Source organism: Rhincodon typus, chromosome 25 (genome assembly GCF_021869965.1).
Source record: "Rhincodon typus isolate 14 chromosome 25, sRhiTyp1.1, whole genome shotgun sequence".
Lineage (NCBI taxonomy): Eukaryota > Metazoa > Chordata > Chondrichthyes > Orectolobiformes > Rhincodontidae > Rhincodon > Rhincodon typus.
The window spans coordinates 42,597,600-42,610,859 of record NC_063356.1 but is presented as its reverse complement, the minus strand read 5'-3'; the positions used below and the strand labels follow the sequence as shown (position 1 = coordinate 42,610,859).

At 42.6% G+C, this 13,260-nt stretch overlaps 1 protein-coding gene across 2 annotated transcripts in view; it reads right to left on the bottom strand.

The window, feature by feature from the left end:
• Window positions 1–13,260, bottom strand: part of LOC109935958 (cryptochrome-1-like) — a 77,869-nt gene that overhangs the window by 23,368 nt on the left and 41,241 nt on the right. For both annotated transcript variants that reach the window (XM_048612186.1, XM_048612187.1), the window contains exon 8: window positions 5,529–5,680. In XM_048612186.1, coding sequence (XP_048468143.1) covers window positions 5,529–5,680 — 152 coding nt within the window. The remainder of the gene's footprint in view (window positions 1–5,528; window positions 5,681–13,260) is intronic.

Genomic DNA, 13,260 nt, shown 5'->3' with positions numbered 1-13,260 from the left:
ATGATGCTGCTTGGCCTGCTGTGTTCATCCAGCCCTGCACCTTGTTGTCTCGGATTCTCCAGCATCTGCAGTTCCTACTATCTCTAGAGAATCAGCCTGTTCTTCTCTGATAGCCACATATATTTTATGAGTCACTGGACAGCAATTAGGAGCAAATATTTTTGTCACTTCTTCCCCCAACCCTGCTCTAAATCATCCTCTTGCTACAGAAAAAGAAGCATAGCTAGCCCCAGTGTGTATAATCTGCATTATGTGTTTACTTACTCACCAAGCTATCATGGGAACCTTTGAACAATGGACCTTTAATGCAGAATAGGAACATTGGAACATTGGATCAGGATCATAACATTCCATCCTTCAAGTCTGTTCCACCATTCAGTGAGATCATACTGATCTATATACAAAAGTCTATCTATCTGCCACAGTGCCATATTTGCCAAAATGCTTGGCTAGTTTAGATCTAAAGACTTCTGATCATCTGCGTGTTGTTATGGAAATGTATTCTATAGTTGGTGATCTCCCTTTGCAGAAAGGAACATTAACTATCTTCGTTTCTGAACGTAAGAGCAAATTACTGCAGATGCTGAAATCAGTACTGAAAACACTGCATGTTGGAGATCACAGCAGGTCAGACAGCATCCGTGGAGAGAACAAGCTAACATTTTTAAACTAGATGACGCTTCATCAGAACTGAAGTGAAGTGTGGAGGGGACAGCATTTATGCTATATTTGGGTGGGGGGGTGGTGAGCAGGGAGTAGGGTGGTGGGTGTAGGGTGCTGGTGGAGAAAAGATCACTTAATTTGAACTATCAACATCTTTTCTCCACTGTACACCCACCACCCCCAATCCCTGCTCCGGCCCCACCCAAATATAGCATAAGTGCTGTCCCCTCCACACTTCACTACAGCTCTGATGAAGCATCATCTAGACCAGAAACATTAGCTTGCTTTCTCTCTATGGATGCTGTCTGACCCGCTGTGATCTCCAGCAATTGTTTTCAGTTCTTTTCTGAATGGCTTGGCTTGGTTTTATGTCCCTTGGGCTAGTCACAGCCATCAGCAAGAGAAAACTTCAGTATTTCTCCTAACATTTCTTTTCAAAATCCTAAAAATCTCAGTCAAATTCTCATTTAATTGGCTATATTACAGCTACAAACTTAGTTTCTCCAATTGCTCTTCCTAAATGAACCCTTTTAATCCCAGTACCATTCTGGTGATACTACGCTGTATTTTCTTGGTATAGGCTGACCGCTGATATAAATTACAAACCCACCAACTTCCACAGTTACCTCAACTATAATCATAACCCTAACCCAATCCTCACACACTGCTTCCTACTAGAACTCCATCCCATTCTTCATTTTCTTCATTTCCATTGCATCTGTTCTGAAGATGTCACCTTCCACAGGGGAGCCTGAGAAGTGCCCACCTTTTTCCTCAAATGAGGATAGCCACTATCAGGGTTGACAGGGTCCTTAGCCATGTCCAGCCCATCTCTCATGCTTCTACCCTCACCCTTTCTAAATGATAGGGTCCCCTTGGGCCTCACTTACCACCCCATCAGCCTCTGCATCCAAAAGATTGTAAGCCACCATTTCCATCACCTCCAACAGCATGCCAAGACTAGATATATTCCCCTCCCCCTTCCTCCCTTGTCAACATTCCTCAGGGTGGATTCCCTCTGGGATACTCTTCCTCTATTCCCAACATCTCCTCATATGTCCACGGCACCTATCCAAGTAATCGCTTAACGTGTAATACCTCCCTATTTACTTCCTGCCTCCTCACCATCCCTGGCCCCAAACATACCTTCTAGGTGAAGCAGCAATTTAACTGTACTTCAGAAAATGCAGTAGACCATATTGAATGTTCACAATGTAATCTCCTCTAAATTGGGAGACGAAACACAGACAAGGTGACTGCTTTGCAGAGCACCTATGCTCTGTCCATAAAAATGACCCAGAGCTTCCAGTTGCCTGCCACTTCAACACATCACTGTGTTCCCCTCCAATATTTCTGATACTGGCCTGCTGCAGTTTTCCAGTAAGCCTCAGTGCGAGCTTGAATAGTAGCATCTAATTTTCCACCTGGACATCTTGCAGTCTCTGGGACTCAATATCAAGTTCAATAACTTTAGAGCCTGATTCTATCCTTCCATGATTTTTACCCACTCCCACAGTGTTATGACATGGGATATTTTTAAGCAAAGCCCACCCATTTTCAGCCACCCTCAAGCCAATTATCACATTACATGGTTTGCTTTCAGCACTGACTATCTATTCTCTGCTACCCGCAGCTTATTTTTACTTTTTCAGCTTCTCTTCTGACCTGGCCTGGGGAGGATCCTCTTCAGAGGGTCAATGCAGGCTCAATGGGGTGAATGGCCTCTTTCTGCACTGTAGAGATTCTGTGATTCAATGGGGGCAATGATCAGTGTGTTTGCAGACTACACAAAGATTGGCCAGGTGGTACTGAGGAAGAAGGTCTTGCGTTACAGGAAGATATGGATGGGATGGGCAGATCAGTGCTAGGTAGAATTTAACCCTGATCAGTGTGAGGTGATGCACTTTGCAAGAAATAACAGGATAAAGTATACTCAATGAATGGCAGGATACTAGGAAGTTCTGAGGAACAGAGATCTTAGGCTGCTTGTCCACATACTGCCACCTGAAGGCAGCAGGACAGTTTAATAGGGTAGTTAAGAAGACATATGGGACACTTAGTTACAGACAAAAAAACCTTCAAATCCTGGAATCCAGGTAGACAAACAGGAGGCTGGAAGAACACAGCAGGCCAGGCAGCATCCGGAGGAAAGGAGCAGTCAATGTTTTGGGTATTACCCTTCTTCAGGGCCTTTCCTTCAGATGCTGCCTGGCTTGCTGTGTTCTTCCAGCCTTCTGTGTGTCTATATGGGACACTTGTCTTTATCAGTTGAAGCATCATTTCTAAAAGCAAGGAGGTTATGCTACGGATGTTCAAAACTTTGGTTAGGCCACAGCTGGAGTCCTGCGCGCAGTTCTGGTCACTAAAAGAACAATGTGATTATACTGGAAGATTTGTAGCAGAGATTAACCAGGATGTTGCCTGGGATGGAGAATTTCAGCGATAAAGAGAGACTAGATAGGTTTGGGTTGTTTTCTATAGAGCAGAGAAGGCTAAGGGGTGACTTGATTGAGTTGTACAAGATTTGAGGGAAATGTACAGGGTGGATACAAAGCAGCTGTCTCCCTTAGTTGAATGGTCAATAATGAGAGGGCATAATTTTAAGGTAAAGGGCAGGAGGCTTTGCATGGACTCGCGGAAAAATGTAATAATAATAATAATAATAAAAATGTAATAAGGCAGAGCAGGTGAATGAAGTGAAAGTTGGGGAACACTTCGGGTCTAGCGATCATAATTCTATTAGTTTTAGAACGGTTGTAGAAAAGCATAAGTCTTCCATAGAAGTTAAAAATTTTTAATTGGAGTAAGGCAAATTTTAATGGTATGAGACAAAGACTTTAGAAAATTGATTGGAATTGACTGTTCACAGGTAAAATGACGTCTGACAAGTGGGAGGCTTTCAAAAGTGTGATGACGAGAGTTTGGAGGCATTATGTTCTTGTTAGAGTGAAGGGTAAGGAAAGTAAGATTAAGGAACAATGGATGAATAAAGATATTGAGGTTTAGTCAAGAATAAAACAGAACCTTGTATTAGATATAGATAACTAGGTTCAAATGAATCTCTTAAATCAATATCAAGAGTGTAGGGGAATTCTTAGGAAATCAGGAAAGCAAACAGGGGATATGAGATAGCATTGGCAGATAAGGTTAAGGATAATCCAAAGAGATTCTATAAGTAAATTAAGAGTAAGAGGGTAACTATAGAGAGGGTAACTATAGAGAGGGAAAGGCCCCTTAAAGATCAAAGGGGTCGTCTTTGTGTTTGAATCCCAGGAGACTGGAGAGATGATAAATGAATATTTCATGTCAGTTTTTACTGTGGAGAAAGAAACGGAGGGTAGAGAACTCAGGGAAATAAATATCAATCTTTTAAAAACAGTTCACAATACAAAAGAGGAAGTGCTGGAGGTCTTAGAGAATACCAAGGTGGATAAATCTCTGGGACCTGATCTAGTGTATCCCAGAATACTGTGGAAAGTAAGGGAGGAAATTGCGGGGCCCCTTGCAGAAATATCTGCATCAGCTATAACTATGGGTAAGTGCCCAATGACTGGAGGGTGGCTAATGTTCTGCCTTTGTTTAACAAGGGTCATAAGAAGAATCTGGAGAACTACAGACCTGTGTGTTTGGCTTTGGTTGTGGGTAAGTTGTTGGAGGTGATTCTGAAAGATAGGATTTATAAACATTTGGAGGCAAAAATTGATTAGGGATAATCAGCATGGTTTTGCGAGAGGAAAATCATGTCTCACAAATTTGAATGAGTTGGATATAGGCCAGGAGCAGGCAGGTGGGACTAGTTTAGTTTGGGATTATGTTCAACATGGACTGGTTAGACTAAAGGGTCTGTTCCTGTGCTGTATGACTCTGACTCTATCCAGAAGGTGGTAGGAAGACAGCAGAGGCGGAAACCTCACAACCTTTAAAAAGTATAAGGATGAGCACTTGAAATGTCATAACATTCAAGGCTATGTGCCAAGTGCTGGACATTGGAATTAGTGTAGATAGCTCAGCACAGACTCGATAGGCCAAAGGGCCTCTTCTATACTCTAATATTATAATTACAGAATTCTCTCAAGTCTAGATGGATAGGCATTGTATGGGACCATGTAAAGAGATATACAAGAGATCAAAATTAAATAAGTTGTGCATTTATTTGCCAATGCCCCTTTGTCAACACCCACCATGCACTCAGTAATGGTTTCTCAGTCCCATCAACATTCCATAGACCATGAGGGAGAGCATGAACCACATTGCCATTGCCATATTCAAAACTAGCATTCAAAAGCTGAACATGAGTTAAGTTAAAGATGTTTCTTAGCCACTCTCATTGCCCACAGTTACTCTTCACTCTCCAACTAATAAAGGATGCAACTCAGTGCAGCATCACACCACTACACAGTTTTGTGGGAAGGGTGAGAAGCAAATTGGTTTGAAATGAGTAGTTGTAAAACATAGTTGTATAACAGAAGAATGAATTATTTCAGAATAATTTTATTTACTCTTCACAAACAGTTTTGACATCTGTGAATTGTGTCCACTTTTTGAAACTTATTAACAATTTATTAGCAACCATTTCACTAACCATTTAAAATGTTTCTGGTGCCTTGGAATTGATAGATGTTAATGAACTTTCAATGTGAGTAGCAAGAACTTAAAGATAACTTGCATTTTTGTATCTCAAGCACCTGACACTGAACAGGTAAAAAGTCTTTCAAAACATGGATAAAAAAGCAATTTCCCAAGAAAAGTCTGCACCCACAAATTTCTAATATGCTTAATATTACCCACCTACAATGCTTTACTTGCGTTAATGTACATCATTAAAGTATCAAGCAGAGCAAAAAAAGAGGCAGGTGGACATCTACCTGACATAGTCTCCATTGAGGTCTGTTCTGCGACCAAAGCCAACAGGACAATAACAGTGAAAGAACTGTTGAAAGAAGGAGCTGCATGATAGCCACATCCAACTGCCAGCATTTACACTCCAGTCAGCATCCAAAAGCAGCTCTTCAAACACCTGGAATGACAGAAATAATGTCAGGATAAACAATGGGTTGGGATGTAGTTCTGAATATTTGAAATCTACTTTTTTTGAATGTTCAACAAAATTGAAAATAAAAAGAATAACACATGTAGCCAAAGTTCTGAGGAAGGGTCACCGGACTCGAAACGTTAACTCTGATCTTCACAGATGCTGCCAGACCTGCTGAGCTTTTCCAACAACTTCTGTTTTTGTTCCTGTTTTACAGCACCCGCAGTTCTTTCAGTTTTTCTTTAATATATAACCTGGGCAACAACCTCAATCCTGGCTCAACTGTAGCACTCTGATCAGTGTGTCATGATTGATGTCACTATTGGGGAAATCAGATCCCAGAATATATATAGATTTTTTATATTTAAAATATATATTACACACACACACACACACACACATTTATTTTTATCATGAAAAGAAGCATTACATAAATGGAAAAAAAATTAAATAGATATAGATGTACAATTTTTCTGGATTCAAATAGCTGTAAACTGATGGAATTAGAGAATAGATGAGAATTTGCTGTGCGTAAGACTATTTTCCAATTTTGAATTGTCCTTCCATATCAAATCTTTAAGTTTGACTTAACTGATTCATCCCAGTTATGTGAACCGTGAAGTCTTCTCACATAAATATTCACAAAACTGAAAGCTTGGAGGCTTTCTCAGGTCTTTTACTACTTTGAATGCTACTAACTAAATATTCCTGGTTGTGGATGTATCACAAACTAAACCTTTAAATCAAGATAACAGAGCTTTCCTAGACTGTCCTATACATTTTAGGAGATAATCTATATTTGCTTATGACCTCCAATTAGACCTCCTCCAAAACCTAGACTAAAATCTTTCAATCTGTGGGTTTTCTTCTAAGTTAAAAATCAATCTGACAATAATCTAAATCAAAAGCAAATTAATGCCTTTAAATATTAACAACCTTACCATAAACCGCTACAGTATCTGCAGTCTTCCAGGTATACTCCAGGGACTTTGCAGTCACCTGCTATTTGACCCATACTAGGTTAAGTCATGGTTTCAGAAGATTCTCACCGTATTTTTACAACCTTCACAAAAGTAACCAAATACCCATTTGTCATTAGTTTGAAATCCAAATGCTAAAATTGACCTTTCATCACAAGGGTCAAAAGGCTATTGGTTCAAGTCCAATTCCAGACTCTTAAACAAATAATCAAGACATACTTGAGAGTATTTTCTCACAACTACAATCAAATGGTGCCATCTTTTGGGCAGAATATTAAATTGAGGCTCTGGACATGAAAGATACATTCTATTGGTAGAATAGGCATTTTGGCTAATACTTAGCTCTCAGACAACATTAAAATAGTAATATAGTTTAAAATAGTGAAATAAAATAATCCTAACGGTGTAGCCTTTAATCCTCCATTTGTCACATTTCTGCAGCTACCAACTTTCTCAACTACCACACCACTTCCAGCTTTGATGTCCTTGTTCCTATTAAAACCATTGCTGTCTTCATCCTGGCCACCTTCCTGGTAGGGCTCTCATTACCACGGCTTTAAGTCTGAGGAATGCAGACAAATCTCATGGTGGTCTAAGCAACATGGGCAATGGTGAGATTTATGATAGAATGAGACAAGAATTCCAGTGAGACCTATCTTGATGTCCAGAGTGTCACGCGGCAACTTTTATGCTTTTAATAAGTTGCGTGAGAGCTGCCAGTTAAGGGGAATTATAGTTTGTTAAAAACCCTGCTAATGACCTAACGTACCTCATTAATATTTAGCTTCCTATTTTACCACACACACCAAAAAAGCCAGATGAGAAATTTCAGTATAGAAATCAGAGCAGGCACCTGGTGATTTCAGCTTGCCACTTGCTCAGAAGGATCTCCATGTTGCTTAGGGCCAGACAGCAAGTCAAGGCATGATCCACAATTACAAACTGCATGTATCCTTTGTTCATGGACTCTGGCATTTGCCGTCCCCTCACGAAAATCATGGAACCCCTTGGACAGACATGTAGGCTGCTCAGGAAACAAAGACTTACAGTGCAGAACACACTGGCAACTAGCATTGAAAAGCTGCAGCTAGGGAGGTGAAGTGCTAATGCAACTGGAGATATGTAGAGCCAATTTTCAAGGGGTTGGACATTTCATATTCCCATTGTCTGATTAGGTTGCCTAAGGGAGTGAGTTTGAAGGGTTCGTCCACAGCAACTAAGGGGAAAGTGAGGGTGATGGGGTGGCTGAGGAGCAGGGGAGGGGTGAGAAAGACAGGGGGACTGTTGCCATGGGAAGGAGACTTTGCAAGCTATTCTTCAAGATTGGGGCTGCAGAATAATTGTGAGGGAAGCAAATCATAGAGCATGGATGAGAGGAACCATCTGTCCATGGTCAGGAGCATCCTAGCTTCAACAGGAGTGGGAATGGGTGGGGAAATGGGGTAAAATGGGCAGTTGCATGGTAATATAAATGGATTTGGTGCGGACATGGGAGTTTCAAAACCTATGATGTTTACTGGAAAGGCTACCAGGAAGGGAGTTTGGATGGTTTGAGGGCTCACTGATATGTACAGGTGGAGGCAGGAAGCCACTGATCAAAGAGCACTCATTGTCACCTTCCATCATGCTAGGAATTAAAAGTGAGCAATGGGGCAGAAAATGGCTGCGACCACAGATGAAGTGGTAAGTGACTTGGCCTTAGATGTGTTGTGGGGTGGGGTCGTATAGGGGGGCTACGAAACCCACCTATGAAAGGATAAGTTTAAAAGGGAAACAGCATTACATACAGACCTATGCACTGCACAGGGGTCCCTAATTCCTGATCATCTTGTAGCGACTGTAATGAGGTCAGCCAGGTGGATCTAATAGAATAAGAGTTCCCTGACTGGACCAGATTAACAGCTCCAATTAGGGCGCCCTGGCTGACAGATATAAACAGGATGTTAGAGGTTTTGTTCATTCTGAAAGCTGGATCAGTGTCGAGGATTCTCCACGTGTAAATAAAGGGGGCCTTGGTGACAGGATACCAGGCTCTGTGGAGTTATTTTAGTTTGGGTAAGTATTTCTGGCATCATTTGATCCTGCCAAAGACTGGGCCCAATATGTTGAAAGAATCCAGGCAAATGACATTGGGGCACATGAAAGGCAACGAGCAACTCTCCTGACAGCTTGTGGACTTGCAGCTTTTCCGGTTGTTAGGAGCCTAATTTTCCCTGAGGCATCAGATACTAAAATCTTTCAAGAGTTTATGGATTTAGTTCAGGAATATTATGGCCCCAAGACTCCTCTAATTCTGACCCTCTATCGGTTTTACTCGGCAATTCGAGTACCAGGGAATATTGGCATTTTTGATTAGGTTAAGATAACTGGCAGAGGCATGTGACTTTGGTTTAATCCTTAATGAGATGCTGAGAAGCCATTTCATATATGGGATCAATGATGTAACCATGCGTAAGTGCCTACTGGCTGAAGTCCAACTGGACTTCACACAGGTACCACAACTGGGTTTACCACTGGAAAATGCGATGAGTATAAATTGCAGGGTATTCCAATGGAAGGGGACACCCCTCGCCGGTCCAAATGAGCTTGGGGAACACCACATGAATGAAGGCAATTGCATAGCCTCACTTAAGATATATCCTGAATTGAGGGACTCTAGGTCATCCCACAGCAAAAGCCTCAAAACAAAGCCAACCCTCAGCCAAATGGTTAAAATTTTCTTCAGAATCCGGGCTGGCAAGCCATCATAGTTCCTGCCAGTATGCGGACTCGAGGCAGCAAAAAAGAGTCCGACTAGACCTAAATTGAGTAACAGAACTCATAGGCCAGTATCCAGGAGAGTGTACATCCTGGAAAAGCCACCTATATCTGGTTTGATATAGTTAAATTGTTTAACAACATCCAAATCAGAACCAATCAAAATAAACATCTGGTTAAATGGTCCCCTGGTTCTAATGGAGTTTGACATCAGTGTGGCCATTTCAGTGATCACAGAACCAGTATTTAACAAAATTCATTCTGGATTCCAATGGCTAAGTCAACTAGATTGACAACCTGTACCGGGGAACCTTCACATATTAAAAATACAACTTCAGTTCTGGTCTCTTATGAGAAGCAGCTGGTTTAGTTACCATTGAATGTAATAAAAGGCTTGGGCCCAGCTTGATGGGGAAAAACTGGATCAACATTTTTCAGTTGATATTTCTGAGTGAAGTTCCAATTAAATACCCATAGGTTTTTCAGGAAGGTCCAGGAACTATCGAAAGAGCCAAGGTCACCTTGCATGTTGAGCAGGGAGCAGTTCCATGATTCTTCAAGGCCTGCCCAGTGCCATTTGCCTTATGGGCGAAAGCAGAGGCAAAAATAAGAAGGCTGGAAAGTGAGGAATCATCAAACCAGTCCAGGTGGCAGAATAGGCAGTAGTTGTACCCATTTCGTTGGTTTACCTTTGTGGGAATTTTAAACAAATGGTAAACCGCATTTCGCAGCTGGAAAAATACCCAATCCCTCACGTAGAAGATTTATACGCAAAGCAGGCAGGGGCCATGTGTACTTGCAATTGTGGTTCGATGAAGATTTCCCAGAAGTATGCTACAATTAATACCCAAAAGGGTTTGTACCAATATACGAGATTGCCATTTGGGATACTGTCAGCCTATGTCAGAAACGCTAATGCTGGACACAAGACTCCACTAAGTGGAGAAAGAGGTCACTTCAGGGGACGCAGTTTGGTGTAGGAACCATGGGAATGGCCCTCCATGGGTAAGAGGCACGGTCCATGCAAGGTCAGGTCCAGTGATGTATAAAGTTTGGGTAAGTGAAATGGACCTGAAGAAGCACATGGACCATACAAAAGCTGCAGACAGTGCACAAGCTAAAATGTGCCTGGCTCCTCGACTGCCTTTCTGATTTTTCCTGAACCTGTTGGTTCGCCCTCTCTGTCAAGCATTGAAGATACCTCGGAATTGAGAAGTACACAGCAGAATGTCGCCACCTCATGCCTTTGCTGCCTAAAGAGGAGAATGATCCGGGCACAGGTGGTGAGCTACTTTGTGACACACACCACCCATATCAGAGGCAGAGATGGAGAAACCTTACCCAATGCTAAATCGGAGGAGCTACAAAAGTAAAACTGACCTATGTTATTGGCTCGGTGGGGGTGAGGGGGAATGTAGTGATTACAACGAGGTCACCCAGATGGACATCATAGAATATCAGTTCTCTGACTGGACCAGATTAACAGCCCCAATGAGGGAGTCTTGGCTGATGACAAGAATAGGATTGTCAGACATCCAATTCACTGAGAGCTAGCTTTGAGGAAGCTGGATCAGAGTCAAGGACTCTCCCAGTGTAAAAAGGGTGACTTGGTGGATGGAATACCAGTGTTTCTGGAGTTATTTCAGCAGCTAGTGATCCTTTGGATGTGGATGCTGGTGGGATGATAGGTGACAACAAAAGAAACACTATCGCTGTCGTGGGAGGGAAGAGACAGCGTGAGGACTGAAGTATGGAAGATGGGTTGGACACAGCTGAGGGCCCCGTTAACTTCAGCAGTGGAGAATCCTTGGTTGAGGCAAAAGGTGGACATTTTGAAGGCCCTCTTGTTGAGCTATGCGTCTTTGGAACAGATGCGACAGAAACAGAGGAATTGGTAAACAGAATACAGCCTTTACAGGAAGCAGGGTGTGGAGATGTATAGTCAAGATAACTGGGAAACGGTGGGTTTGTAGTGGATATTAGTGATCAACCTATCCCCAGAAGCTGCAACAAACGATGTTGAGGAAGGGAGGAGTCAGAGATAGACCAGGTGAAGGGGAGAGCAGGGTGGAAATTGGAAGCAAAATGGATAAATGTTTCCAATTTTGGATGAGAGAGATGCAACACTGATCATATTTTGATGTACCGGAGAAAAAGGTGTGGGTGGGTGCCTGAGTAGAACTGGAACATGGTATGTTCCGAGTACCCTACAAAGAGATCGGTATTACCAGGCCCCACGTGTGGTCATGGCTTAGAGGCAGAGGCTGGGGTGGTGAAAATAACTCAGTGGGGCAGAGGACACCATTCTCCAACCCTCACAGTCCATTTCTACCTCCTTCCCTAAATTCACAAACTGGACTGTCTGGCAAACTCATTGTTTCTGCCTGCTCCTGCTCTATAGAACTCATCTCTTCCTACCTAGACTAGATTTTTTCTCTCCTTGTCCAGTCCCTTCCTACTTACAGCCATGATTGTTCTGACAATTTGCATCTGTTTCAGAATTTCCAGTTCACAGGCAACAGCCATCTCCTCTTTACCATGGATGTGCAATTCCTTTACATATCATCTTCCATCAGGATGGTCTCAGGGCTCTCCACTTCTTCGTGGAAAGTGTCCCCACCCATTACCACCCTCCTCTGCCTGCTGAATTCATCCTCACTTTGAACAACAACTTCAATAATTCCTCCCAATTTCTTCAGGTCAAAGTGGTGGATGCCACCACCCAACACATAATCCCTTCTCCTCGCTTGTCAGCCTTCCACAGGGACCGTTCCCTCCAGGACACTTTGATGTCCACTCCTTATCCACTCATGAGTGCAATCACAGAAGGTGTAACACCTGCCAATTTACTTCCTCTCTCCTCACTATCCAAGGCCCCAGACACACCTTTCTGGTGACGCAGCAAAATCTACCCGTACTTCATTCAATCTAGTCTACTGTATTGACTGCTCACAATTGGTTTCTTCCAGATTGGGCGACTGAATAGCAGAACACCTACATTCTGTCTGCAAAAATGTCCCTGAGCTTCCTGTTGCCTGCCACTTCAACACTCCACTGTGTTCCCTCTCCAACATCTGTCTCCGGCTTGCTGTGCTGCTCCGGCAAAGGACAGCACAAGGTGGAAGAACAGTACCTCATTTTCCGCTTGGGAACTCTGCAGCCTTCTGAATTCATTATCAAGTTCAACAATTTTAGGGCTTGAGCACCATCTCCCATATCCTTACCCCAGCCACTACACACCTGTACTTGTCAACACATAGGCTGCTACCACAAACAATTCATTGTCAGCCACTAATGGTCCCCATTAGCAGATATTCATTCTCCCAGGATGACCTTAACCCATTTTTTTTTGTCCGCCCAAGTGCCACCTATTGTTTACACCTACCCCTCCCACACCTGATCTTTAGCATATATACCAACTTTTACCTGGCTGCAGTCATTTCTGAGGAACGGTCACTGGACCCTAAGTGTTAACTGATTTCACTTTACAGATGCTACCAGACCTGTTGCAATTTTCCAGCAATTTCTGTTTTTGTTTCTGATTTCCAGCATCTGCAGTTCTTTCAGTTTTTTTATCCTAAAGGACATTTTTTTTTGGATCTCTGGCTGTGTTGCATTAGCTCACATAAATGTAAGGGTGCTTCAAATGGTTGGGACAGTACAAGTATCCTGCCGAGTTGGCATACACTCAACACAATTACAGACTATTACTGATAGTAGGAACTGCAGATGCTGGAAAATCTGAGATAACAAGGTGTAGAGCTGGATGAACACAGCAGGCCAAGCAGCATCATAGGAGCAGGAAGGCTGACGTTTCGGGCCTAGACC